This window comes from Drosophila simulans, chromosome X (assembly GCF_016746395.2).
Source record: "Drosophila simulans strain w501 chromosome X, Prin_Dsim_3.1, whole genome shotgun sequence".
In the NCBI taxonomy this organism is placed as follows: domain Eukaryota; kingdom Metazoa; phylum Arthropoda; class Insecta; order Diptera; family Drosophilidae; genus Drosophila; species Drosophila simulans.
In genome coordinates this window covers 13,878,389-13,903,360 of record NC_052525.2, presented here as the reverse complement: position 1 = coordinate 13,903,360, position 24,972 = coordinate 13,878,389, and the positions used below count along the sequence as shown (strand labels likewise).

Below are 24,972 nucleotides of genomic sequence, written 5' to 3'. Positions count from 1 at the left end.
AAAAAATGCAGCAGCATTTAACAGATATTAAATGGCATTCCTAATGAATCCAAATAGAATTAGATCTGTTAACCGATCAAATATAAGTTAAATATTACAAAATAAATCATGAAATCATTTGGAAGTATAAAACCAATATTTTCTATGCTGATAATTGGCAATACAGCATTTCGTTCTTATATGTAATTTTTTTGTTATGACAATAAAGACTGTACCACTGTTCATTACTCCACTCATTTCATCTGTGCAGCACCACGTGCCATACGCATTTCAAAAGTTTTCCATGCCGAATGCTAAACGACAACGCCAATAACTCGGCACAGAGCGGATCGTCCAACGTCTCTAATTACTGACAGTGGCGGAACGTAAAGGAGAGGAGGTCCTGGTTCCCCAGTTAATACGGTTTGACATAATTAAGCGTCCTGCGTCCTTAGTCCCCACCATCCATCCCGACCAGGACCAACTTGCAGAAGACAATGAATTGTCGTCGATTCGCCAGCAGCCAGTCACCATTCGCCATTCGCCACTTATGACAGCCTCAGTCTCATTCGCAGTTTTTGGCATCAGACTTGTCCTTTGAGTGCGTTAAAAAGCAAGCACTTGCAGATAAAAGCGCCATAGAAAGTACACTTAATTGGATTGGGGGTCGGATTTTGTGTGGCCCAGTGGTCCATGTTTGCCTCCGCAGCTCTGTAACTTGGACTTCAACTTGACCATGGAGCTGAGACAGCAGTTCAATTAATGAAAACGACTTTGATGTCCTGCGGCCCACAGAGTCGACTTTTGTGTGTGGCTAGGTGTAATGATCGCCTTAAATGGCCAAGAAGTCCGGCCAACGGAAAACCAAGTATGGGAAAACAAATAGGCGTAAGCGGCTTTGTTCCAGCTTTGAAGCTAGACGAAATTATCAATAATGCAACAACCGAAGGAGGTATGTACAGGGCAAAAAATAGTCGTATATTAACTAAAACAATCAATTGTAGATAGAAAATGGCATAGAAAATGGCATAGAAAGTGCCATACGAAAAGAGCTTTACTTTTAATTTTGTGAGAAGCAAAAAGTAGTAGTTTCATCACAAGATATCCCACTAATCTCTTTGTTTAATGACACATTTTCCCAGTGTAATTCCAGTTGAAAGCGGGCAGCAAGGACGAGTTTAGTCCAAATGAGGTCCTGCAACTCTGAACTGAAGGTGAACTCTGGTTTCGAGAGTGGAAGTGGCAAGTGAAGCCGAAAACGAAAACGAACGAATGAATTCGAGATGACAGTCGAGACAATGAAATGAAAGCACGCTTCTGTGGAAACTGTAGAATATTAAATTAAATGCTGAATGCATTTGTCCGTTAGCTGGCACTCACTTTCTGATTCGACCATTCACTCTGGACTCGCCATTGTTCACGGAAATAGCACGAAATCCAAAAGCTAACAACGAAAGGTTCTAGGTAGTTTAATGAGCACAACTCACGAGAACAGCAATTAATTCTGGGATGTCAATGAATGTAGTATGAAGGGAGTAAGCGTGTTACCTAGATACTTTCAAAAATAACTCATATGGCAGTGCTGGGGAAATTGTTGCAACATTTCATCATTGCACAGCTGCAACTAAATATTTAATATTTCACTTTGGCCCAAAACGAACTTCTGACGACGAAAATAAGCTGAAATCGAATCTCTGACAACATTGGAGCATGAAATGGAATTCAGTGCGACTTTCAGAACGAAATAAGATGCCAAAAACTTGCTCGACTTCGTGCTCTTGATTTCTTTACTCATTTGCAAAGATGCTGCCGAAAGCTCATTTACCGACTTAGGTATGCCTCGCCGCTCAAAGAGTTCGACTCCACCGGAAGGGGAAATAAGCCCCGGCCGCGCACCCCTCCCAAAAAAAGAGGGCGTAACCGGAAGGGGCGTGATCTCTCTATTCGCTGGCACTTGAACGCCTCTGTGTCGATTTCAATTTGGCTGCGCACTCCCAGCGGTTTTAGCACTGGAAAAATGTAACAGTGCTGTGCAGAATAATTAAATTAATCAAAATAAATAGTGTACATCTCTAGTAACTTTTTAACAAAGTAATACAAAACCATTTTCAATTATAGCCTGAAAACGTTTTAAATCAAAAAGTTTTTCCATGGGTTTGTTTCAGTTCGATTTTGTGTGGGGATTAGAGTTACTTCCCGATATATTTATTTCTATGTTTGTGCATGTTTTCACTTATTTATTTATATATTTTTTTATTAACACTGTTTTTGCAAGTTCCATGATTGATGCAATCCACTTTGTTGCGGAAAATTGACCATTTCGTGATCGATCTGTTTGATTCTTTCTACGCTATGCAGTCTGTCAGATATTTTTTTATTAAATAAACTACTTGAGCGTTGGATGTGTAGGTGTATGGGAGGGTGTTTCTGACCTCCTCCGCCCCCCACGGTTTCACCCCCACTGGCATCAATACCCATGCCCTGCGGCGCTTTTGCCCGCAACGCTGAGCGCAAACAACTTGTGTTAATTACTTAAGTTTCAGCAGTTGTTCCACTTAACAAGTTGCTTCTTCTTCTTCCACACTCTCAGATGCCTTAGCTACTACTATATACAGTGTTGTTGTTGTTGTTATTTTTGTTATTTTAGTCTAATTCCATGGCGTATTTGTTGTAGCGTGCCGCTTACACGCCAAAGTCATTTGCGCTCAAGTTGTTAAACTTTTTGCTTTGTAAGCGCTTTTTTCCGGCCTCAGCGGAAGCGGCGAACGTTGGGCGGAAGTTCGGCGGGGCGGGCAATTCTGAAAAGGGGGAGTGGCAGCCAAAAGCCGGGGAAATCCTCCGGCGAAAAAGAGAAAGGCGTCTGCGGCATAAACGAGTCAAAACTTGAGCAAATGTTGATGCTCAAAGTTTTTCCTAACTAATTTTCTTTGACTTTACCATGTGCGTTTCAGTGTAGGTGTGTGTGTGGGTGTGTGTATGTGTGTGTGGAAATTTGAGATATGGCAACAAATTGAGGAGATCTAACTTGCGGAGCCAATAGATTCAAACATTTATGAAATCATAAATCACACAAATTAGCCATTAGCCAATATACGTTGTATTATAAAATAAAGCGCTATATATGTGCATATGTACCTTTAGCATAATATATAGGCAACAAAGATATGTATAAGTGACTATTCCTATCGCTTTAACTTTGTGCCACATCGATTTTCATCCTTTCATTCAACGGGGCACCAAACTAAAAAGCATATTGCTCATACGCAAAGTTGCCGGCTAATTGTTGGCAAGCACCCCCGGCAAATTTCCTTCCAAAAATCCATGCGGCCATCCAGACTGTGCGAGCTTTTAGAAAAAGTTGTCGTCAATCACTGGACGCGCTCGTCTGTCAAATAAAGCCAAACAAGCTTAGTTGACTTTTGGGGGCCGCACATTTGTCTTGCTGTGCTGGCCCATTCGCAAAGTGACCCCTGACCCACAAGCCAGCTAAGCCCTGCACTGAGAGAAATGTGCTCAAAAACTACTAGGATAAGCTGCAGAGCTACCAAAAAGTCTAGCTAATTCCTGATTCCCCGCTAGCCTTGATTCTGTTTAGTAGCCTAGAGATTATCTATGATTTAGACATTTCATTCGGTTTCCTTTCTAAGTGCAAGGACATCCGGAGAGCAAGGACAACACTCATATTTAGGCAAGCCAAAGCGTTTTGCATACCGGGCTACTCACCATCGACGATATGCACGCGCACCGAGGTCGGATTGGCATTGGAGGGGGTGCATGTGTAGAGTCCCGAGTCCTGGGTGATGGCCTTCTGCACCAGGAGCCGGCTGGTGGTCAGCACACCTTTCTCGGTGACTAATGATATGCCGCCGCGAGGTGAATCGAAATTTATGATCTGAAATAAATAACGCCGACGGGGGGGAAGGCAAACAGCTTAAGTGCCAGGACACACAACGTTTTTTTTTTTTCTATTTTTTTATTCAGTTTTCCCAGGTAGCTGGGCTAGATTGTAGCATTTCCCGTTGTTGTGGGTATAATATTTGGGTTTGTGCTTGTGTTCCTTTTCGGGATGCTGGGCGCAGAGCATGTTAGTTAAATTTTTATTAATGACATCGTGTTAGTCAAGCCGGGTGCGCTTTAGCTTCAAAGCTTCGTTATGATGGGGGGAGATTTCCTATTACGCCAGCGACTCCCGAAAAATAACAGAAACATAAAAAATAGAAACCGGCAACAGAATTTCCTTGACATTTGCACAGCCAAAAAATGGAGAAAAAGTGGCCAACGAGATTGTGGCTGACCAAAGATTTTGTACCTTGTTAGTGATGCTGTACTTGGGAGGGATGGGGACTTATGTAAATATATTTTAGGCAACTGGGAACCTATGATATCAGTACGAATTTGGAATTAAATAGTTACTAGCTTCAAGTACTATATACATAACAATTTGTCATTGTTCGGACGGGACTGTTATGCAAAAGGTATAGTTTGCAAGTAGATAGATTGTTTAAGTCAATGTGACGAAGGCAAACAGAAATTCCCAAAAGGTACTGACACTGTATCGTTCAAAAGTCTGTACTTTTGAAGAAAACATGGCCATAACTGAAACTAATAATCGTTAAAATCCAAGAGACAGTCGCCTGAAGGACCCTTATCAAACGTTATTATTGATGCGGTCCGTATTGTGGCCCGCATTATTATATAATATTATATGGTACTTGGGGTTATCCATGAATATGTTAGCCTTGCAAAGACGTGCACATGTCAAGTGGTTTCGTTGCGGTTTCGCGGTATTTATACGTTTTTGTGACGGCTTTTTGTGGACTCACCTCGCGGTTGTGGGACCAAATGACGGTTGGCGGCGGTTCCGGTGCGAATTTCACAATGCAAGTCAGATTGATGGTGGATCCGCGGTTGATGTGCAGCTCGGGGCCGCCGATTATGTCGGTGACGGGTTCTGAAAGACAAAGGAGCAAAAAATGAGATATACATTTGGCCAAGGATGGGGTAAAATCATTCCATAAGCTGCGGCGCACACACAAAATGGCGCATAAACCATTTTGAAAGCTCATTTCGGTTAAGCCCGACCCCGAACAATAAAAGTAAAAAACAAAAAGTACACACACGCTCACGCACACAGAGATATGCCCAAGGCCATTAGGAGTCGTCCTGAGCCTGTTTAAGAAAAGTTTATCTACCGTTGCGTTAAATTGTTTTCTTTCCTGCTGCGTAACCAGAGCATATGTACTCCTAACCCACTAAGAACTCGCACCACCCACTAACCAAAATAAAAAAAAAATACAAGACAAAAAAAAAGCCATGTGTATTTGACATCTACACGTTTGTTTACTTTCTTATTCATCGTAAAACAATTTCTGACTTTCGAGCAAGCGAACAGCGGTCAAAAAACTCAAGGATGGCTACAAAAACAGTTAGCTTGAATAGATGCAAAGTGACATCGGGAAAGGAGGAGAATATACGGAAAAAAATGAGAAATGGGGAAGAACAGAAATCTCAAATTCAAATGCTGGCCAAAGTAAACAACAAATTGTGTCATTAGTTCAAGGACATTGATTGAAATCTCGGTTGGTCGTAACTAAAATTGGAAATTCCCAACTTGTCCCCCAGACACTTTCGGAAATTCTTCCGTGCAGTGAGCGCAAATTCATAGGTTTCATATGGAAAGGATAGTTACCTATTTAAAGTCTTAAACATACAATTTAAGTGAATTCTGCATATTTAGAATGAAAGCTCAAGGAATTTGTTTAATAAACTAGTTTCTGTATACTCTGCAAAATTATTGATTATTTCTTGTACCATTTGTTTTTGTATATACATTTCCAATTAATCTATCTTGTAATTGAAAACTTGTATGTCAATTTTTGTAGTGTATCCTCCATTGAGCCTTTCCTGCTCTCTTCCCTTGTTCAATGCTAATAAATTGGGATTTCTTTGCTGCCTTCTCTCCTTCTCCATCTCCTTTCGCATCTCCCTCTCCGCCATCTTCCTCGCTTCCCCCACCCGTCACCATTTTGGGAAGCAGCAAAATGGCTGCTTTAGCGCTTCCGGTTCTCAAAGAAGTTTCGTTAGTGTTTGTGTGCGTGTCAGAGTGTGTGTGTGTGTGAAAGTGCAGTTACTGTAGTCGCTAACGGTAATGTGCTCTCTTGGCTGAAAACGCCGCTAAAGGTTAGTGAAAGTTATGTACTGCCGAATGGCGGCTGCCACTCGCCCAAAAGAAAGTGGGCGGCTGGATAGGTGGGCGTGGCGTGGTGCGGCGTGTGTCGGCGGTTTTCCTTCTCTTCGCTGGATTTTTTTTTTCCCCTTTTGGGTTATGCCCCATTTTGCTATGCATCTCGTGCTCGTATCTCTCAATCTCCATTTGAAGTTCTTTATGCTCCGCAGTTATCTCTCGGCGGTACATTTCCCCCTCGACCCGCGTTAGTACCACATTTGCCAGAGATTTGATCTCCGGGTACTCGGCTGCCTGGATACTCAGATACTTGGATGCTCGGATACTCGGTCAACCTGATGTGCAGTTAACTCTGCGAATAATCCGAGCTCTTCTCAGAAAAGTTTTCCTGCATATCCGTGCGCCACAAAAAGTAACTCAATGGGATTTCAGATGGGAAATGCCTCGCGAGTGCCATAAGCGAAAAGTTTGTAAAATGGAAGCATTTTGGGGCAAAATTCAGTAATCGAAAGATGCAAACAAGAAATCGTCTTATATGGATATGGTTATTAGCTACAGACTTTGAAGTGGTCATACTATACAAACTGTGTAAGTGGCTGATTCTAATTTCATTTAAATATTTCAATTAAATAGTTACTCAATAAAAAAAAAATCAATTTAAAACTGCACTTGGCTTTAAAAGCGAGCAAAATGAAGATCCTAGCGCCCAAGGCAACTTGTTGAAGATAATTCTCGCCTGCACTTTGAAGTGTCACCTTAGTCTGGAAACTTTCGCATGCCTGAAATATTCAGTCGGACGAACACTTGCCTTCAGTACTATGCACGTATCCCCCTTGCATGTCCTTATTTATTCCCTTTTTGGTTTCACCTACGTTGGCCGCCAGCTTTTATGGCAATTTAAACTTTGCCGTTCGCAACACATTAAACTTATTGATCCAAAACTGGTTCGGCAACAGAACCCTACGGAATTTGGCCGGAGCCTTTAAAAACAATGCCAAAAAGGACACGGCAGTCGGGTGGGAGAGGGAGAGGGAGTTGCGTAGGAAATTGCGGGTCATTCGGCACATGTGGGCGTTATGTGTGTGGGCCTGGGGGCGTGGCACATGTATATGTGCGTGTGTGTGCGGCGAGTTAATATTAAACAAATATTACGCATACGACACAAGGGAGCAGCTGGAAATCATCAAACGCTTTCGCATTGTGTTTGTGTTCGTGGTTGTGTGTGCTTTGACATTGTGAATGTGTGTGTGTGTGTGTGTGTGTGTAGCGCCAAGAAGTATGCAGCAGGTTTATTATTTATGCCATTCATGCGGTAGAACATTCAAATAACCCGCCATATCGGTCCGAACACCCCATGCCATCACACCCACATTCCATCCATCCAGTCCCGGCAGGAATTTATGACCTTTTTACTTTTAATTTGGACAAGATGCGGGGGCGATATCTGGTGGGGAATTCCATTCGATCCGGCGCTCGGTCATGCGCTCCTCGCTCGGAGCATTCCGAACGGATTATCTTTGCTGATTTTTAGTTTCCTTCGGTGCTCCAAGTGACCCCATCCCGTCGCCATCGCCACTCGCCGACTCAATTACCAACTGAATCCGACTTTGCGAACTATACAACGGGTGACAACGTGGCAGAACCATTTAGTAGATCAGTAATTAAACCAACCAAATATGTGCAAAGATATCACTTCGGGTAGGAGATAAGTTCTGAACTTAAAAGGCAAAAAGTATCCAGCTACTGCCATTACATAATGCGCTGCCATATGGGCGTTGCCACCATCTTGACCGCGACTGTAGCTACCTTGGCCTGCGCCAAGTGCGTGACCAGACTGCAAACGGCAATGGGCGAGATATTAGGACAGTCCAACGGGGCTGGGCACCAACTTCAACTCATTAATCAACGTAATTTGGAGTCCTTGGGAGTGTAAACGGCGCTTATGAATGATTCATGGCCCACTTTGGTATCTCTCGACCAATTCTTCCCCCTTTCGAGTTGGGTAACTCCTATTTGGGCGCTCTTATCGAATTAGTTGCTGCATTTGCGCCTTGCACTTTGATTAATCGACATGTCAACATTTGAGCCTAATTTGCAACTTTTATGCCGGGGCTTTCGAATGTGATTTATGGCCGAAAGGCAAACACCAAATTCGCACACACACTCACACACATTTATTGGCAGATTGGCGAAACAACCCCCGGAATTTAAATGCCACAATGTGCTTCTGCGCCTCCGTTGCTCCCTGTCACTTAAAGGCATGTAAATCAAATAATAAATTTCAATAAAAAGACAAATAAAACCTATCAAACGTGTATGTGTCCAAAAATGATTCTGAAAAGGTCGCCATCACGACCCGCCCATTTGCGTTTTCTGGTTGTTTACAAGCTGATTTTAAATGCCTGGCGAAAAACATTCGATATTTGATATGTGCCTGGATTTAAGAGGTCTACGGAATGTCTAGGACCTCATAAGGACATCCTAAGAACAAAAAGACAGAGCTTAGAAATGATTTTATTTCAGTAGTCGCCGTCTCTTTAAATCACTTAATTGAGGATAGAACATAAAATATATTAGCATCAACGACTTTATGCTTATGTTAAATAATGAAATTTAAAGTTTATTTTCAACTTAAAATTAGTAACATAACACTGAACCTATTGTTTATTAAAGTCCCCCATTTACTAACCCCATGAACCAGCCTCAAAAACCCCTCGCAATCTTTAATGCGAACCATAAAAGTGTCAGCGTTTCGGTGCGGAATTTTATATGTTTTCTTTGCTGTCATAAAGGTTAACGTAATGCTGCCTATAACAACACACAAGCACCCACTTAGACAAAATCGGGGGCAGGGGCACGCCCACTTTGGCGAAACTGAAACTCCGAGAAGGCAGCAAAGGCTTACACGCTCATAAACCTTTATGCGTTTTCAATTGAATTGTCCCGAAGTTTTGGGCGGATCCCGACCTTCATTTTTCCGTTGACTGTGGGTAATAAAATTTGTTGCCGTTGTCGCCATTGTTCTACGAGGCGCGATTTTATGATACCGTCAACATATTTCAACTTGGCAACGAGAATGAACGCTGAATGAGTCGATTGAGCGACACACTCACTTACGAGATTCCGTTCGGCAAAAGATTTATTTAGTTTAAAGCAGATAATGTTTTTAAGCAATCCGTGGTATATCCTATTTAAAAGATATTATTGCTCACTTGTTGACACCAAAAGTAGTGATTTAGTGCACCTTGCACCCCATATCAATATCATCTTACAATCTCTTTTGAACATTCATTTTAAAATCCGCGTTCGCCTTGAACTTTTAGCCAATTGAAATGCTAAATGGCCAATGGCAAAGTGGTCCCTGGGCAAAGCGCAACAAGCTCTTTGGCGGGTAACAATGGCGACAAGGAGGACAATGAGTTGGCTGCCACGGTCTGTGGCACGTACACGATTCAACGGTTCAATAGTTGATTGGGCAACGGCTTATGAACTTGCCCCGACACATGCATATATAAATGCGAGCTGCGAATTGCAAATGGCGAATGGCTATGGCCATGGCGAATTGCGAAATCGACTTTTGTCCGTTGATTGACTCCGCCTGTCCGAACAATCGGGACAAAAGGCAGTCCTGGCAAACAGCTTGCAGTTGACAGGATGCAAAGCCAGAATCTATCAACCGTGCATTATAAATTCAATATGCACCGCACACACGCACCCCAACTCCATGCATACATATTATATATACATGTATGTGGCACTGGATGTATAAGCGATGGATTCGATCCGAATCGAATGGAATCGCATCGAATCGAATCGAATCGAATCGAATCGATTTGGCCGAACGAGAAATCATTGCACATTTGATAATCATCGAGAGCTCTTCTCTGCACACGGAATTGTTGTGTGATTATGGAGTAGGACAAGTGTTGGCCCATATAAGCCCTTTTTTTGGAGTAGCACGTTAATATTTCTACACTCCACCTTGGAAAACCTATGAAAATATGTTTTTAAAGATGTCTATAAATATGAAAACCTACTTTTTAAGTCTTGGTGTTCCATCTATTATTGCACCAATGACTGTCCACAATTTGTTTCAAGTGAATATACTTCACTGCTCTATTTCCATTTCCCCCCCTTTAACTGTATGTATGTATGCATATTCATTATATATCGCCTCTATTTGGCGACGTCTGCTGTCTCCCCCGAATGTAATGGTCGTACACTTCTGTCCCATAAACCTTCTGGCATTGGGTTTGTCCAGGAAATTGACTTGAATTATTTGGCATTCGGCATATCGCATGTCGCACCCCACAAGCCAATAACTTAACCGGCGATTGCTCCGCCGCCCCTCGAATCGCCCAATTTCATGGCGGCTGTCGTCACTGACAAATGCTAAAAACTCACTTGCCCACTCTCTGATGTCGATTCGGTCGGGTTTCGTCACGAAGCTTTCGTCACGAAGCCAATGACAGACGGACGCACTTTATTTGCTGGCATTTGGCATAACAAGAAGGACGAATGCCAACGTTTACCCCTCGACAAGGATACTCACAGCTACACTTGAAAGAACTGGCTCAAAGTTAAATGGATAATTAATATTTAATTTTGTTTCGTTACTAAACAAACTTTAGTTATTGATATATAAGCAAATATGAGCATAATTAAATGACCGCAAGTATATACGAACTTTTCTCAGTGCATTAGACTCCATTTCAGGGTGTGATCTACAGTCAAAACCAGAATAATAGCTTAAGCTTGGGCAGAAATGCGCCGGTTCTATGGCAAACAACCGCAAATGTGTTTGTGCGTGACTGCGGGCAGGGCCACGCCCCAGTTCGCAACGCCCCCCGTTCCGGTATCCGGCCCAACCTGCAGCCCCTATCCATATCCGCTCCGCATATATGTGCACACATACGTACACATATGTATGTATGTGTCCACACCCCACTCGAACCCCGAAGGCAAAGTGTTGAAAGTGGAATTATGTGTGTTTGTGTTGACATTATAATAATGGTTTGGTTTATGTTTATAGTCTGCTTCATGCAACCGTACACATGTTCGTCCTTTCGTCCTTTCCTCTGCTCCCACTCCGATTCCGATTCAGGTTCTGATTCCGATTCTGATTCCGATTCCCATTCCTATTCCCATTTCAATCCCTAACACCCCTTGCAACTTTTGCTGCCATGTCCATGCGGTATGGCTGTTTGTGTGCTTTGATTACTATTCAAATATTGTGACAGTGTGAAAAATAAACAAATTTGCATTATTTATTTTCATATTTGTTTGCTTTCGGGCCTGACAGTGACTCCGAGTGTGAGTCCTGACTGAGTCCTGCCCAGAAATAAGCTTCATCTGCTTCACTCCGCTGGAAAAACCCCCCGCCTCGTCCGGCGAACGAAAGCGGAAACTTTTCGCACGCTTTGCCCGCCAGAAAAGTTAGCTCGTAATTTTTCCAACAATTAATAAAACAAATTATGCATTGAAAAGAGCCGGCGAGGGACGTTTTGATTTAAATAAGATATGTATCTACAAAGAGCCTAATGTATGAGGGTGCAGCCGAAAAATGTTTGCCAAATGAGGGGCTAATAAGGCGAAAGCGAGAAATATAAATATCTAGGGATGTTCGCTTCGGAGAAACATACTAATTGATAATAAATTTTAAATTTTAGAAACTAGAGAGCAGATGTATTTCTCTTGGGGTTTTTACAGTGTCTACATGCAGTGAAATTTTGTACTACTGACTTTGCTTTTGTGCGGATTGTGAAACTTATCAATGGAAATTCTATATGTTTAGTTATCAGAGGATTTTGAAAAAAAGCACTGGGCTTTTGAAGAATACATGACAGATCCCTTTCACTCATCCAAAAGTAACCACAGCTGCGGCCATGACAAAGTAAATCTAAAATACCCAAAATATTGTGTGTCTTGTCATTAGTTTGCGGCGCCTCAAAAAGAAGGCAACGTTTTCTTGGCATCGCCCTTTTGTGCCGCATAAGTTGTGATTTATGAGCCGAGGCAGCCACACCGCAGCCCATCCCACTAGCAACAACTTCCAGCGGCCAGCAGCTCCTCTGGTATCCGTAGTATATGGTATCCACCATCATCATCATGCGCGTCCCCTGGTCGCTTGGCTGCTTGGGTGTTCATCGGATGGGCCAGGACGGGCCAGGATGATTGCGGATGGGAGAAACTGGGTGGCGGCGGCCTGTGAAAAGCCATAAAGTGCAAATGGTGCCCAGGGGAATCATCAAACAGCAAAAAGCTGCCATAAAACGACACAAACATGTGCGCAACACCAACACCGCGCGCCAGAGTGGAAATGCTGGAAGTGGATGGTGGACTCTGGGTGGCAGGATGACTGCGATGCGGGATGCAGGGCTACAGGGCTACAGGGCTACAGGGATGTCGGGATAAGGTAGCTGAAATGGAGACCCGGAAATAGATACCCCATCAAGTGGTCAACATTCGTTGGTGTGGCTGTGTGTCGGTCGGTGTCGGTCTGTGTCTGCATGTGCCCACCATGCCAGATTGGATATCAGTGTAAACATCAAAGTAGTTGGCAAATCACTCACACGTAGCCAACTAAAAACGCCGTGGAGCTGGCGGAGCAGGAGGAGCAGAAGGGTCTTGGCTAAGATGGTCGGGAGTGGGATGTTAGAAGTGGGAGTTGGGGAGGGAAATGTAGATGGAGGAGCCATGCCGTGCATGGCATACAAATTGGCGGCAGTTTTGGGGCCACACTGAGCGAAATAACGACGCCGCTTGATTAACTTGCCCAAGGAAGGGGGAAGTGGAAATGGGAATTAATAGAATAACAAGGGGGGCAACTAAATGTAGTTGGTTTTCTCGTTTTGTATCGACCCTACAATGTGCGACCAGATAGATATACATATTTTGTATCTATATATTTGCACGGCGGGAGTAAAGGACTCGTACTTTGAGTACCATTCATAGAGCTCACAAAACTCCAATTGAAACTATGTATTTGTATGTACTTCTGTGAAATTAATTTGTCACACGCTGGCATGCGGTTACAGAGTATGAGTATAAGTATTGAATTGGTCACAGTCTTTCATAGTTATGTTATTGAATAGTATCACAAACAAATGGTAGCTTACAAATTATAATCTTATCTCAGTTCAAATGAATATATATTTTCGACTACTCACCAACAATGTTGAGGTAGACGGAGTGTCCAATTGGGGGCGTGGTCGATATCTGGCACTCGTAGATGCCGGAGTCCTTGCGCTGCGCGTAGCGTATACGCAATGTCCAATCCTCGGCGTGCGGCGAGTGCATTGCCTCGAATCTCTGGTCGGAGGTGTATGTGTAGCGGCCGACGGTCAGCAGGTGTATATCCCTGTGTCGCACCCAGGACACCTGAAAGGACGAAAGAGGGGGCAAAGGGAGGCACTTAGTCCGGCGTCTGGCGATGGGTGAAATGGCGTCGAGCTGCCTCCAAAGTGCAGTGCCAAACTGACTTTTGGGGCTTTTAATTGCGCGCTTAGTCATCGATTTGACTTCTGTGTGTGTGTGCGTGTGGTGTGTGTGTGGCTGACTGCACGAGTATGTGTTTATTGCACGATTACAGGACATCCTTTCCGCCACACTCACATACGCAAACACGCACAGAAGCCACTGGAGACCGTCGTACGATAAACAATTTAAATGCCAAATTGAAATCGAATGTGGCTGGGCCACTGCTTACACCGTAAGAAACTCTAAGTTGCATCGTTGCAGTTGAAAGAACGTTGATTCTTCAGATTCCAAATGAATTATAAAAACAAACATGATGTTTTACTAACTGACAAATATTCTACAAAAATAAACAAAATAAGCATCTCCATTAGTTTCCCAATTTGGTTACAGTGTCGGATTTGCTGAGCTTAGCAGCACGCTGCCTTTTGTGGGACTCTCGAAAAGTCCAGGACGAAAAGCGCAGGACTCGCCGCTCCTCTATGCTCTTTGAGTTTTATGGCGAATCAGCTGCCCCCTCGACGGCTCTTAACTGTTGGCCATAATTACGCGCCGCTTAACTCGCTGCCAGGGGCGTGGGTAAATCGGATGGAACGGGGAAGGGGGTCTGGGTTGGGTTGTGCTGGAATCGGGCCTGACAAATCAACAAACGCATAGCATTTTGGGTGCGGGAAAAAGGATTTTGGGCTGCGGAACGTTGACATCGCCTGTGGTCTGTGGCAATGGCGCGAAACAATCGCATGCCGAAGTGTGTGCCTGTGGATACGGGCCGCCATTGAGGATTTGGGATTTCGGGATTTCGGCATTTCGGATTGTGTTGACTTTGTCCCACTGCCCGCATTTACATACATCCATACTCGTACTATATATATACGTATTTATGTGTGTGCGGCTGACCAACTTGCACCGCCACATGCACAAACGCCCAGCTTCTGCATGTTTAAATGCGAATTGGAATCGAACATTTCGAATGATTGGCAAATGGAGCGGCAGCTGGACCAGATGTCCCTATGACAATCGTCCTTTTCCTCTTCCTCTGCAATTTTCATATTTCCTGTTCGGCCACACTCCAAATCAAACGCTGGGCGAAATTACTGCCACATACATGTGATATCACCAATTATAATCCATTTCAATTGTTAAATTCTTAAATTACATTTTATTGCCAATATGACTCCCACAAACTCAATATCCTAGGTATTCTGCAAAGGTCTGCAGATTTATTCCGAAGGTACAAAAATTACTTTTAATTTTTTTCTTTTTTCTCTCTGCACATCGAAGCATATTCGTTTTCTATGCCCTGGCAGTTGTAATTATTTTAAGGGACTCTCCCTCGTGCGGCATTTAATTGTACTTTTGTTTCAAAATTCAGTTTACTCGAGTCCCACTCCAAAATGCAAACTATGCATGTGTGTGTGTGGGTGGACATATATTAGTCCCTATGATTATTTGTTCCGAGCTGCTGGTTTTATGCATTACCACTCACGATGGCAGTTTGAAGTTTGAATTTGTTTTGCTCTGGGAATTGAAAATTCAACGAATGAGCAAAAGGGATCGAGCAGCATTAAAAAGGGGAAATTTGAATAGGATTGATTTCAAGCCCAACTGGGCTTGTGATGCTTAAAGACGAACGAATTTTAAATTGTTCTTACATTGTGAAATACAAAAAAAGTATGAACTGTGATAGTAATTAGTTTCAGAGTAGCCTATTTTCAAATACTGCACTCGCAATCGCCGAAAAAAACAACTAATGACCCTAAATTTGGCATGTTTAGAGCGTCATGTATTTTTTAGCTGTTTAAGTATGTTTGGTTTAGTCATTACGCACAGTTGGTAATTATTTTGTGCGGCTTTTAGGCCTGTTAATGAATTTGTTGTACAATTTGCACCACCAATCACCAAGTTGCATTCTGGGCATTCTATGTGAAGGCAATTAGATAATTACGACAACATTATTAGCAAATTAATTTTGATTTTATGCGGCGGATGCCACACGCCAAAAAGAGGATTGCACATTTTGCCCAGAATGTCCCCTTTCCCCGCACCCATATCCTTAGGCCCCCTCTACTGCCAACAATATAGAGATATTCCCCCTGTGTTTTCTCTGTGCAATTGCAAAATGCGCATTTTTGTTGCATTTACCATCGTTTTCGTTGTTGCCGATTGTGTTGGCGGCAGGCCAAATGATTTGGCAAGGAAATGTGTGAGAATGGAATTGGAAATCGGGGGATTTTGCGATTGCCTTGGCCCATTTAGCAGCGCCAACATAAATTTCAAGCTATATATAATGAAATAATATCCAGCCAGCTCACCTAATGAACACGCTACCCGGTATTCAGTTTAAAAGCGTTCTTTTAGCTCATTTGCTAAAGTTTACCCAAGGCCCGAAGTCATATGGCAAAGGGAAAATTGAAAATCAATAGATAGATTAAAAACCAGAGCTTAAACAAAGTGAAACATTGCTCCCAAAATGCTATTAAAATATCAAAGCAAATCGCTTAGGCTGCTAATCAAAAAATACCAATTTTTATTCAATCCAAAAGCAGTGCTCAGAACGGAAATTGCATTAATCGTAAGAGGCAAAAAGATACAAATATTTATGCATAAGAGTGGAAAATCTATGATGGCAACCTCAAAGTGAAATACATCAAATACAAGCCATTCAAGGCTTACACTTTCTCAAAATCTCTATCCTTTCAGTTGTTCTCCACTGTAATTGGCGAAAACTCACTCACATACTTTTGCCAATCCTTGAGCTCGCCAAATATTGTTATGCATAAATTTGATTGCATTTTGATTTCAGCCGGATTCGCCCAAGTTCTCGTTCTCGCCTCCCCGCCATCGAATTCCCCTCATCCCAACTAGCAATGCAATTTATGGTGCTCCAAAAATGATTTCCGCTGCTCAGTACTTCAAAAATCGTAAGAGGGTCTATTTTTGTGCCCCACTTGTGTCTGGATGATGATCTGAAGCCATTATTGTGTGCTACAATATTTCCATTCAGTTTCCGATTTTGATTTTGATTCTGATTCAGATTCCGATTCATCCCGACTGCAACAGCAGTAGCATCTGTTTTTGCAGGCGCTCAAAATGAAGTGACCCACACGCCAAAAATGCTTAAAATCTGCAATCCCAGCCCAGATTCTCGACCCATGGCATAAAAACAGTTGCCGGTTACAGCCATTTCAAATATGCCTCTGGCTTTTTTGGCATCACCGAGCATCCTCCTCCTTTTCCGCCCACTTTCCCGCCACCTTCCGCCCGCTTTTGTGTGCCAAAAGGGGCGTGGCCCCTGGCAGGCGAACGACAGGAAGCGAAAATCCAGCAGCAGCAACAGCAGCAGCAGCAGCAGAAATGAGCAAAATTATGAGTGCAGAATTTTCTAATTTAATGTGATTATTATTTGCACTATCTTGCCGGGCGAGAGCAGGGCTCAATTTATTTAGCAAAATTTTCTGGCCAACATCACGGAAGTGTCATTAGTCAGGTTTCTGTGCCATCGGAAACGGATGAGATGGAGAATCCTGGCGAGAATTGGGGGGAATGAAGCTATCACCAGCAAAATATTTGGCTTTAAACTTCCAATTCAATTAAGGGAAGGTAAACACGGGAAAATGAATTATATATATAATTAAATTTAAAAATGGTTTTAGCATATGCTTTAAGCCAACTCAACATAATGCATTTAAAAAGTATACCAAATTCAAACGTTATTCAATTTTACCAAATGAGCACATTAAAATTAAAACTTTTAATAACTTGGCTGAGTTTTAGCATTGTTTTAAACAAAAACCAAATGCTCACTTCAAATGCAGTAAATTCAAACCGAGACCCATTAATTGTACTCCTCGGAAAGGGCAGACAATAATAAATTGTTAGTCCAAGCAGCTAGGAAATGTGTAACAAGAAATAATAATAACAAAAATATGCTTTGTAAATGGCAATCATCAAATGTATCCCTCTGTGAGGCAACAACAATCCAGAGGATTGTTAGTCCCGGGAAATCTTAAGACACTTTTTTCTCCCGTTTCCGTGAAGGAGATTGCCGAAATGACTTGTGAGTTTTGTCTGTTTTGTATGTGCGGGTGGGTGGGAAAGTCACCACCCACCCCCTGCCAGCCAGCGGGCGGAAGGTCGACCTGTGCCACCCCCTGTGCCGCAGTTGGGGGGTTTTGGCACTGATTGGCACTTCATTTCGACTGCAGTCGGACTCCCAGCTCAGTTGCCAGGTATCCAGGTATCGCCGGGTATTGCCAGGTAGTCCCAATCAGCAACCTCTCACGTGCAGCAACAATGGCAACAATAAACTAAGCAAACAACTTGGCAAAACAGCCGTACAGGTGGGGGGAAAGTAAAAAATGTGCGCCGATGGTGCGGGGGGAGGGATCTCTGAGAAAATACGCTGGAAATAGAGGAAATCGGGGAAATGGGGCCCACAGAGTGAGAGTGAAAAGAAACAGCTCCTTACATATTCAAAAGCAAGGACATCTCATAATTTGCGCTCGTTTCCATCGCCCAAGCTCGGTGCAATATAAACCAACTAAAAAGTTTCACGCAGCGCAAACTTTCAGCTTCCCAGCCACCTAAAAATAAAAATAAAAAAATGAAAACCCACTGGATTCCCTAGTAAATAAAAAATAAAAAAAAGGAACTAGAGGAAAAATCGAGCAGCAGCACTGGGGTAACAAAGTGTCGCCGGAGCAAAGAAAAACAACCGCGCTGCAAAGCGTCGTGGAAAAAACTTGTCAGCGCGGCTTTGGGGACATATGAAGCACATGCCGCAGTCCCGATTCGACTAAAGAATTCCCCCATTCCCCCACAAAAAAAAACCCTTAAAAACCTCCCTCGAAAATCCCCCTTGCCCAGCCAGCCAATCATCAGAAGGGCGGAATCCTGAAACCTCCTAATGTCCCTGTTGTCCGTGATATGTGTGCCACCGAAAAACAAGAGGATGAGGGTACATTTTAAAGAAGACGAATCCAAAAATACACTAACCAAGCCAAATGCTAATATAAAGAATAGAATTGGGGATGCGGCAGACTGGCAACTAAAATTAATAAATTGTAATAATTTTGTATGTATTTATTTGAATTAAATGAATTTATTTTCAAATCAAACATAAAACCTTTCATTATCTTTCCTTGTATATAATTTTCAGAGTTTGGTTGCTGTCCGTCTAAAAACTAAAGAATTCTTAATAACTTATTAACTTATTAGCAAGAACTTTTGCAAAAGTCAGGAGTTATGAAAGAGTATTTTTGCGAGAAAGAGACAGGCGAACCCGAAATCTTTTTGCCATAGCAAAAAGCCCGGTTACGGCGACTTTATCGTCGCTCCGGACGGAAAACGCGGCGGACAGATCCTGTGTGGAAAGAAGAAGAAGAAGGGGAAAGGCCATGCCCCGCACCCCGCCTTAGTTTCCCTTGTAATGCGATTTTCATTTCTTTATTCGCCGCTGTTATTGGCATTTTCCTTGTGCTGTTTTCCTTGCCCTTTCCGCGCTCGCTTTTCATTCTTGGAAAATGCAGTGGAAATCAGCGCAGAGTTTCGGTTCCAACTCAGTCTCAAAGTTGAAAACTTTCCAATAGTTTTAAGTTGGCAAACAAAGCGATATATTTTCTAAACTGAAATTCAAACGGCAATCAATCGAAAAACAAACTGCAAAGATCCTAAATGCGATCGTGAAATATTAAAAACTTGTGAGTAAAATGTTTCGTAATTTATGATATAATTCTACAATACAATAGTATAAGCAAATCTGCGACAAATTGTATTCCTTTTTTTTAATAATTAAATAGCTTTGAGTGTGCACAAAACTACCATAATTTCGTATTCTATTTACCAATCTAATGGAGTAAAAAACCGTCACGAACTTGGTGATAAACCCTTATCAGTAACTGCTTGCTCAGCTCAAGTTTATTTGACTTTGGCAATTGAAACCTACTCGTTTTTTTTTTGTGGCTGCTGTTTTCTTGTTTTTCTTTCCCTTTTTTTATTTTTTTGCTTGTTGTACGGGCGCCGCAACTGATGTTGGAAAATTTGCTACAACTGGAGAGCGCGGGGATAAAAAGAGGCAAACCAATTTGCAGCCGCCACAAGGCAGTGCTCCGTGTCCCCAGGCCAACCAGCCCCCTCAAGATCCCCCCGCAATCCGCAATCGGTTTCCGTCTGGCTTTTCCCCGCTGCATGTTTATTTATTTTCACTCTGGCTCGCATCGCTTTGTTTTATGCATGTCGCGCATCCTGTGCCCCCGTCGAAAAAGAAAAAGAAAAGAAAAAAAAGAAACGATAACGGGAGAAATAACGATGGCGGGACGAAAGAAGAAAAACTGTGCAAAAAGCCACTTCCGGCACTTACAACGACACCTACGCATGGCTACCCCATCCGAAGGGTTTTCGCCGCGCACTTTTTTCCGCCGAAACCCACTTTCACCTCACATTCTTCATTTACTTCAAGCACTCAGAGAAATCGAAAAGTATTTTAGATTAGCTAACTTTCATTATGGGTTATTAACCCAGCAGCAAGCTCGTAAAATCATCTTTATAACTTATAAACTTGGCACTACGATCTGAAATCTATATTCTCTATAACATCTTGTTGGCATCTACTTTTTTCTCGCAGTGTACTAGCTGGAATTTTCAGCTGCTGCGGTAGCTGTCTCCTGTCACTGCAGCAACAAAACTACGGAGTCAAGTCGAAAGTTGGCACCCCACCCATCCCCACACTCCTCGCCCCCGCTGCCAACGACCATTTAAGCTAAAAAGTAAACCAATTGTTAGTTTTAATGGAATTTATTGGGTAAATATTTGCTAAGCACAAGAAATTGCTTGTGAACATTTGTCGTCGTTTGGTTGATTTAAGATTAAAACTTTTGCAAGGACGACAGTGTGCTGGGTGAGGGAGGGGGCGGGGGTTTGGTCAACCATCCCCATTCCATTGGATGCCAATCAAACCCAGTGCCTCAATGACATTATTGCTTTTAATTTATTTCGTATTTCCCCGCTCCCAGTTCGCAGTCATACGGGCATCCAGTCCATCCAGAAATACCCATAACCATCCTCAATATCCATCCATCCATCCATCCAGCTAGCCATCCCTTTGGTATCCCCCAAAACATCCATCCAGTGTTCTTTTCTCTCCATTTTCCTGTTGTCTGGGGGCTCTGTTAAAAGTTTTCATTACTGTTTGTTAGTTGACGACGTCGCTTTTAGTTAGTAAATGTCTTTCCGAGGCGATGGAGATGGGGGATTGCTTTTTATGATTTATGCTCGACCAAGTTTTAAGACAGCTCCAGCTCCAGCTCCACCAGCAGAGCAGCATGACAAAGCTTTTGTTATGCATCTTTTAATTTGGTCAATAAATGTCGTCCCAGGAAGGACCTTGGGGACGGGGATGGCAGGATGGGTTTGATTAGGCCATGGGTTTATGGGTCGGGATGAATGCCGTTAGGGCCAATTTGCTCGAACACGTTCACTCATTAGTTTGCCCCACATCCCTCCTTCGCCGCTTTAAAGAGGGATTGGCCTTGTCAAACAATGGCCTTGAGGGACCTGGTTTCGCCAGTCAGTTCGGCTCGTCACTTGGTGGGTGGCCAACTGGCTATCTGGTTATCTGATTATCTGGCGATCTGGGTCCTGGGTTCTAGGAAGTCCTGCCTTTGTCTCAATCTCTCTGGGGGCTGGCCCTTTGCGGTACAACTTATTCCCAAAATCAAACAAGTAACCAAATGATATATGATATATGGCGAAAAAAAAATGAACGCCCTAATTAAATTGGAAAACTGCGAAGTAAAACCGAAATGTGGTTAACTCATAAATATGGCACACCAACAAATTTAACTTTTCACAAAATGTGCAAAAACTATTTAATATTAATTCCACCCTTCTGACCATTAAAAGTACACAACATTTTGCCTTTGCCAGATTCCTCAAGCATATAACAAATTGTCAAACTTTCACCGCACACCGTTGCCATTGCTGGCGCACTTTAAAACAATTTTTCTAATTTTCGCACAACCATGTCATAATCATTTCGAATAACAACTGAAATGAACTCAACTTCTGACCATGTTCTCGGCGTGTGGCATCTGTAAATACGAGTACCTGAACCCAGGGCAGATCCCCCATTGTTCGCCAGTGGATTCACCGTCCAACGTGTAATGCCCCCCATCCGCAGCAATTGTCGTTGGGGCTCATGTGCCGCTGGCACTTTGCTCAGCCTGCTGTTCAATTATTTTACAATCAACTTCTCTGAAAACATCAATAGGTATCGCCCGGGGGTATCGGCACAGCATGAACGTGCCCCATTCCACCCATTAGTTGACAGTCTTATTGTTGCTGACAGTGCTGCACTGGCACACTGTGAGAATGGGTGGGCTACAACTAATGTTTTAAAAGCAGGAACTCAAAAACAAAATACTACTTCTTAATTGGAAATTGAATACTACATATAGTGAAGGGTAATATAGTGTTGGATCAATGAAAATTTTAAATTAGGTTTACTATTTAAAGAATTGAACTTGAGCATCTATGAGTGTCTTGTACCCTTTCTCGCAGTGTACTCAGTCATCTGGCTTGGTATCTTCCAGAGGACTTCTTCTTCTCGTGGCGCACCTTTTGTTCGCCTCCAACGACGATGCTGATTATATCGAGTTGGAGCTGCCTCGCGCTGCCCACGCCCCTCTCGCCACCAGCGTGGGCGCAAAGTCGCATTTGTTCCACTTATTCCACTTGAACGCTTCGTTAAGAGCAAACTTTCGCTCTAATGTTTTTCAGCGCTTTTCTTTGCTCGAAATGGGTGGGCACCCTGGAATTTCGCTGGGGGAAAACTTCTTCGCGGCAATTGTCGAGGACAGCAGGACACGGGGACATGGCAACAGGGACATCGGTGCCAGGACATCGCGGACAAGGACACGAACACGTTCCACGTGAAGCCTATCAAGTGTAAGTACAACGAGACCGTACACGAGCGCAAAAACTTATCTAATTCTAAATTAATCTTGCGGAAGGGAAATCAATGGGATTTATTTGCATATCAGCTATGGGCACTCGAAAAGAAACAATTTTAATCACTTAATGTGTAGATTTTCAGGATACAGTAGTCACCGTAAGAGATATACAATTAAATTAAAAGCAAGAGTGTCATCATCGCAATCGAAAGTCAATTCTATGACCATTAGATAGAATGGTTTTCCAAGTGAAACAAAGAAGAGTAATAACAAATTTCTAATTATATACTTTTCAAAAATATTGAATGTAACTGGTAAATGGTATCTTATATAAATAAAGACCATGATTTTGAAAATCCTTATAACGAACTCTTGGTTACTAAGCTATTACCATAGAGTTATCTCGACTGGCTTGAGTATTTTTTCTGCGAGTGTGTTTGGCTGAATACTTGGATTTGTGTGAAAGGTGAGATGAGGCTGGATGGCGGAACTCCAATGGAATGACAACGAGCCGAGACCACCGAGAGGCGACCTTGCCCTGCGATGAGTGGGTCGGCGTACGTGTTTCGCTTAGCGCGCGTCGAATGTCCTGGGTGTCCTTTTCCAAGCCCCTTTCGCCGGGACCAGCGTCCGAATCCCCCATCGCCTGCTGGCCAAGATTAGGTTGATCCTAAGACCTGAGCCAAAAGGCGACGCGCACTGCGGAGCGACATTGACAAAGTTTGCACAAAAACGATGTCTGAACTGACAGCTAAGTTGCCGCTGGCGACAAACGGAAATCACCTGCAAGGACTCGCCTTCGTCCTTTCTTTTCCTGCTTTCCTTCGCTACTTTCTAGCCCCCCTCTCGCCGACAAACGCAACAAATACCCCCAACGCCGTGCTCAACTTTTATGACAGTTTTCATTTGCCGCCGCCGACAGTCGACAGAGCTCTCCTTTTTTTTCTCTCCTGAATTTCCTTTTCTAGATATCCTGTGGCACATCCTTGCGGTTGTTTCGGTTTTTAGTTTCCAGAGCACTGCGTCTGCAGGTTCTTATACCGACCTACCTCTCATTTCATTTTTTGCCGTGTAAATGTTTTACGACAACATTGCCTTTGACTTGGCCAAGTTAAAAAGTGAAAAACAAAAAAAAGGACTAGCGTGTGTGTGTGTGTGTGTGTGCGTGCGTGTTTAAGGACGAGTGCCGCTGACAAGCTCGTCGTGTAATTTATGATTTATGCCATTCGGACTGACAGTTGCTGGCATTATAATTGCGACCCTCGCCCCTTTTTCGTCCTTTTTCGCCAGTTGTCGTGTGCAGTTGCTGTTAAAATTCCACTTCGTTTCGTTTGACTTTCGCTCTTTGAATTGGAATTATACAATTAAGTAGCCAGATTCTTGCGAATCAAAATTGTATGGGTCATTTGGGCGAATAGGCATCAGCTGTCCCAGAGTTTAAGCCTTTAAACTGCATATTTGATTATGATAACAACACTTTCTGGATTTATTTAAGCTGTTTGTATGTTTTCTCTATGACTTAAGATAATCCTGTACATAGTTATGAATTATCCCTTACTTTGATTGTTCAAATCATTTTTTTCATTTGGAACTTCCTCCAGCATACTTCCGCCCTAATGAAGCAGAAGTTTAGGTTGTATTTTCATATTTGAAAACTTCTCAAGTGTGAGTAAATTAGAAAAGGGTAAAAACTAGAGAAGGGGAGACTCTCTTTTGATTGAAGGCGTTAAAGTTCGCCCAAGCAAAGATAGTTTTCCGAAACACCAAGTTCAGTTGGGGACCATTGTTTATTTGGGGGCTTATGCTTTGGTTTCCGGTTGCCATTGTTGTCCCTGTTTTTTTTTCCGTCTGCCCTTTGCTGTTTAATAAAGCAATAAATAAGATGCACGACTGCTGTCGTATGAAAGGGGGAAAAGTGAAGGGGAAAGCACGTAAGGAAAATGCCGGAAAAGTCCCGGGGCCCAGAGATTTTGCTTGAGCCTGATTGGCAAGATGGTTGGCAGTCGATTGGACCTGAATCGGGAGATGTGTTTAAGGATGATTGATTGCGAGCCTTAACTCAATGGGCGGCTTGACATCGATAAATTTCCGATAGGTGGCGTTTTCCCCTGTTGGCTTTTTAAGCACTTTGTAGTGGAAATCAGAACTTTGTAAGCTGTTGATTTCAAACTATCAAAATAGTTTAAAGGATTTATTGCTTAGGGGAACAACAAGAACTTAAGACGAAATTGAATAACTTCAACATTTCAACATCATTGGATATTAGATCCCGGCACATGCAGCATTAAATACTAATTGGATATCAGTTATAATAAGTAATTGGAAAGGCTTGCAAGATTAAACCTTATATTAAGTTCCAAGTGTTCAAAAGCACGAGATAATGAT

At 42.8% G+C, this 24,972-nt stretch overlaps 1 protein-coding gene across 4 annotated transcripts in view; it reads right to left on the bottom strand.

Moving 5' to 3' along the window:
- Positions 1 to 24,972, bottom strand: part of LOC6725945 (zwei Ig domain protein zig-8) — a 139,072-nt gene that overhangs the window by 4,380 nt on the left and 109,720 nt on the right. For 3 of the 4 annotated variants that reach the window (XM_016173902.3, XM_016173901.3, XM_016173899.3), the window contains 3 exons: positions 13,333 to 13,543; positions 4,803 to 4,930; positions 3,703 to 3,871 (listed from right to left, as the gene is read on the bottom strand). In XM_016173902.3, the coding sequence (XP_016039297.1) occupies positions 3,703 to 3,871; positions 4,803 to 4,930; positions 13,333 to 13,543 (508 nt within the window). Of the gene's footprint in view, positions 1 to 3,690; positions 3,872 to 4,802; positions 4,931 to 13,332; positions 13,544 to 24,972 lie in introns of all 4 variants that reach the window. The other variant, XM_016173900.3, reaches the window with a different exon arrangement.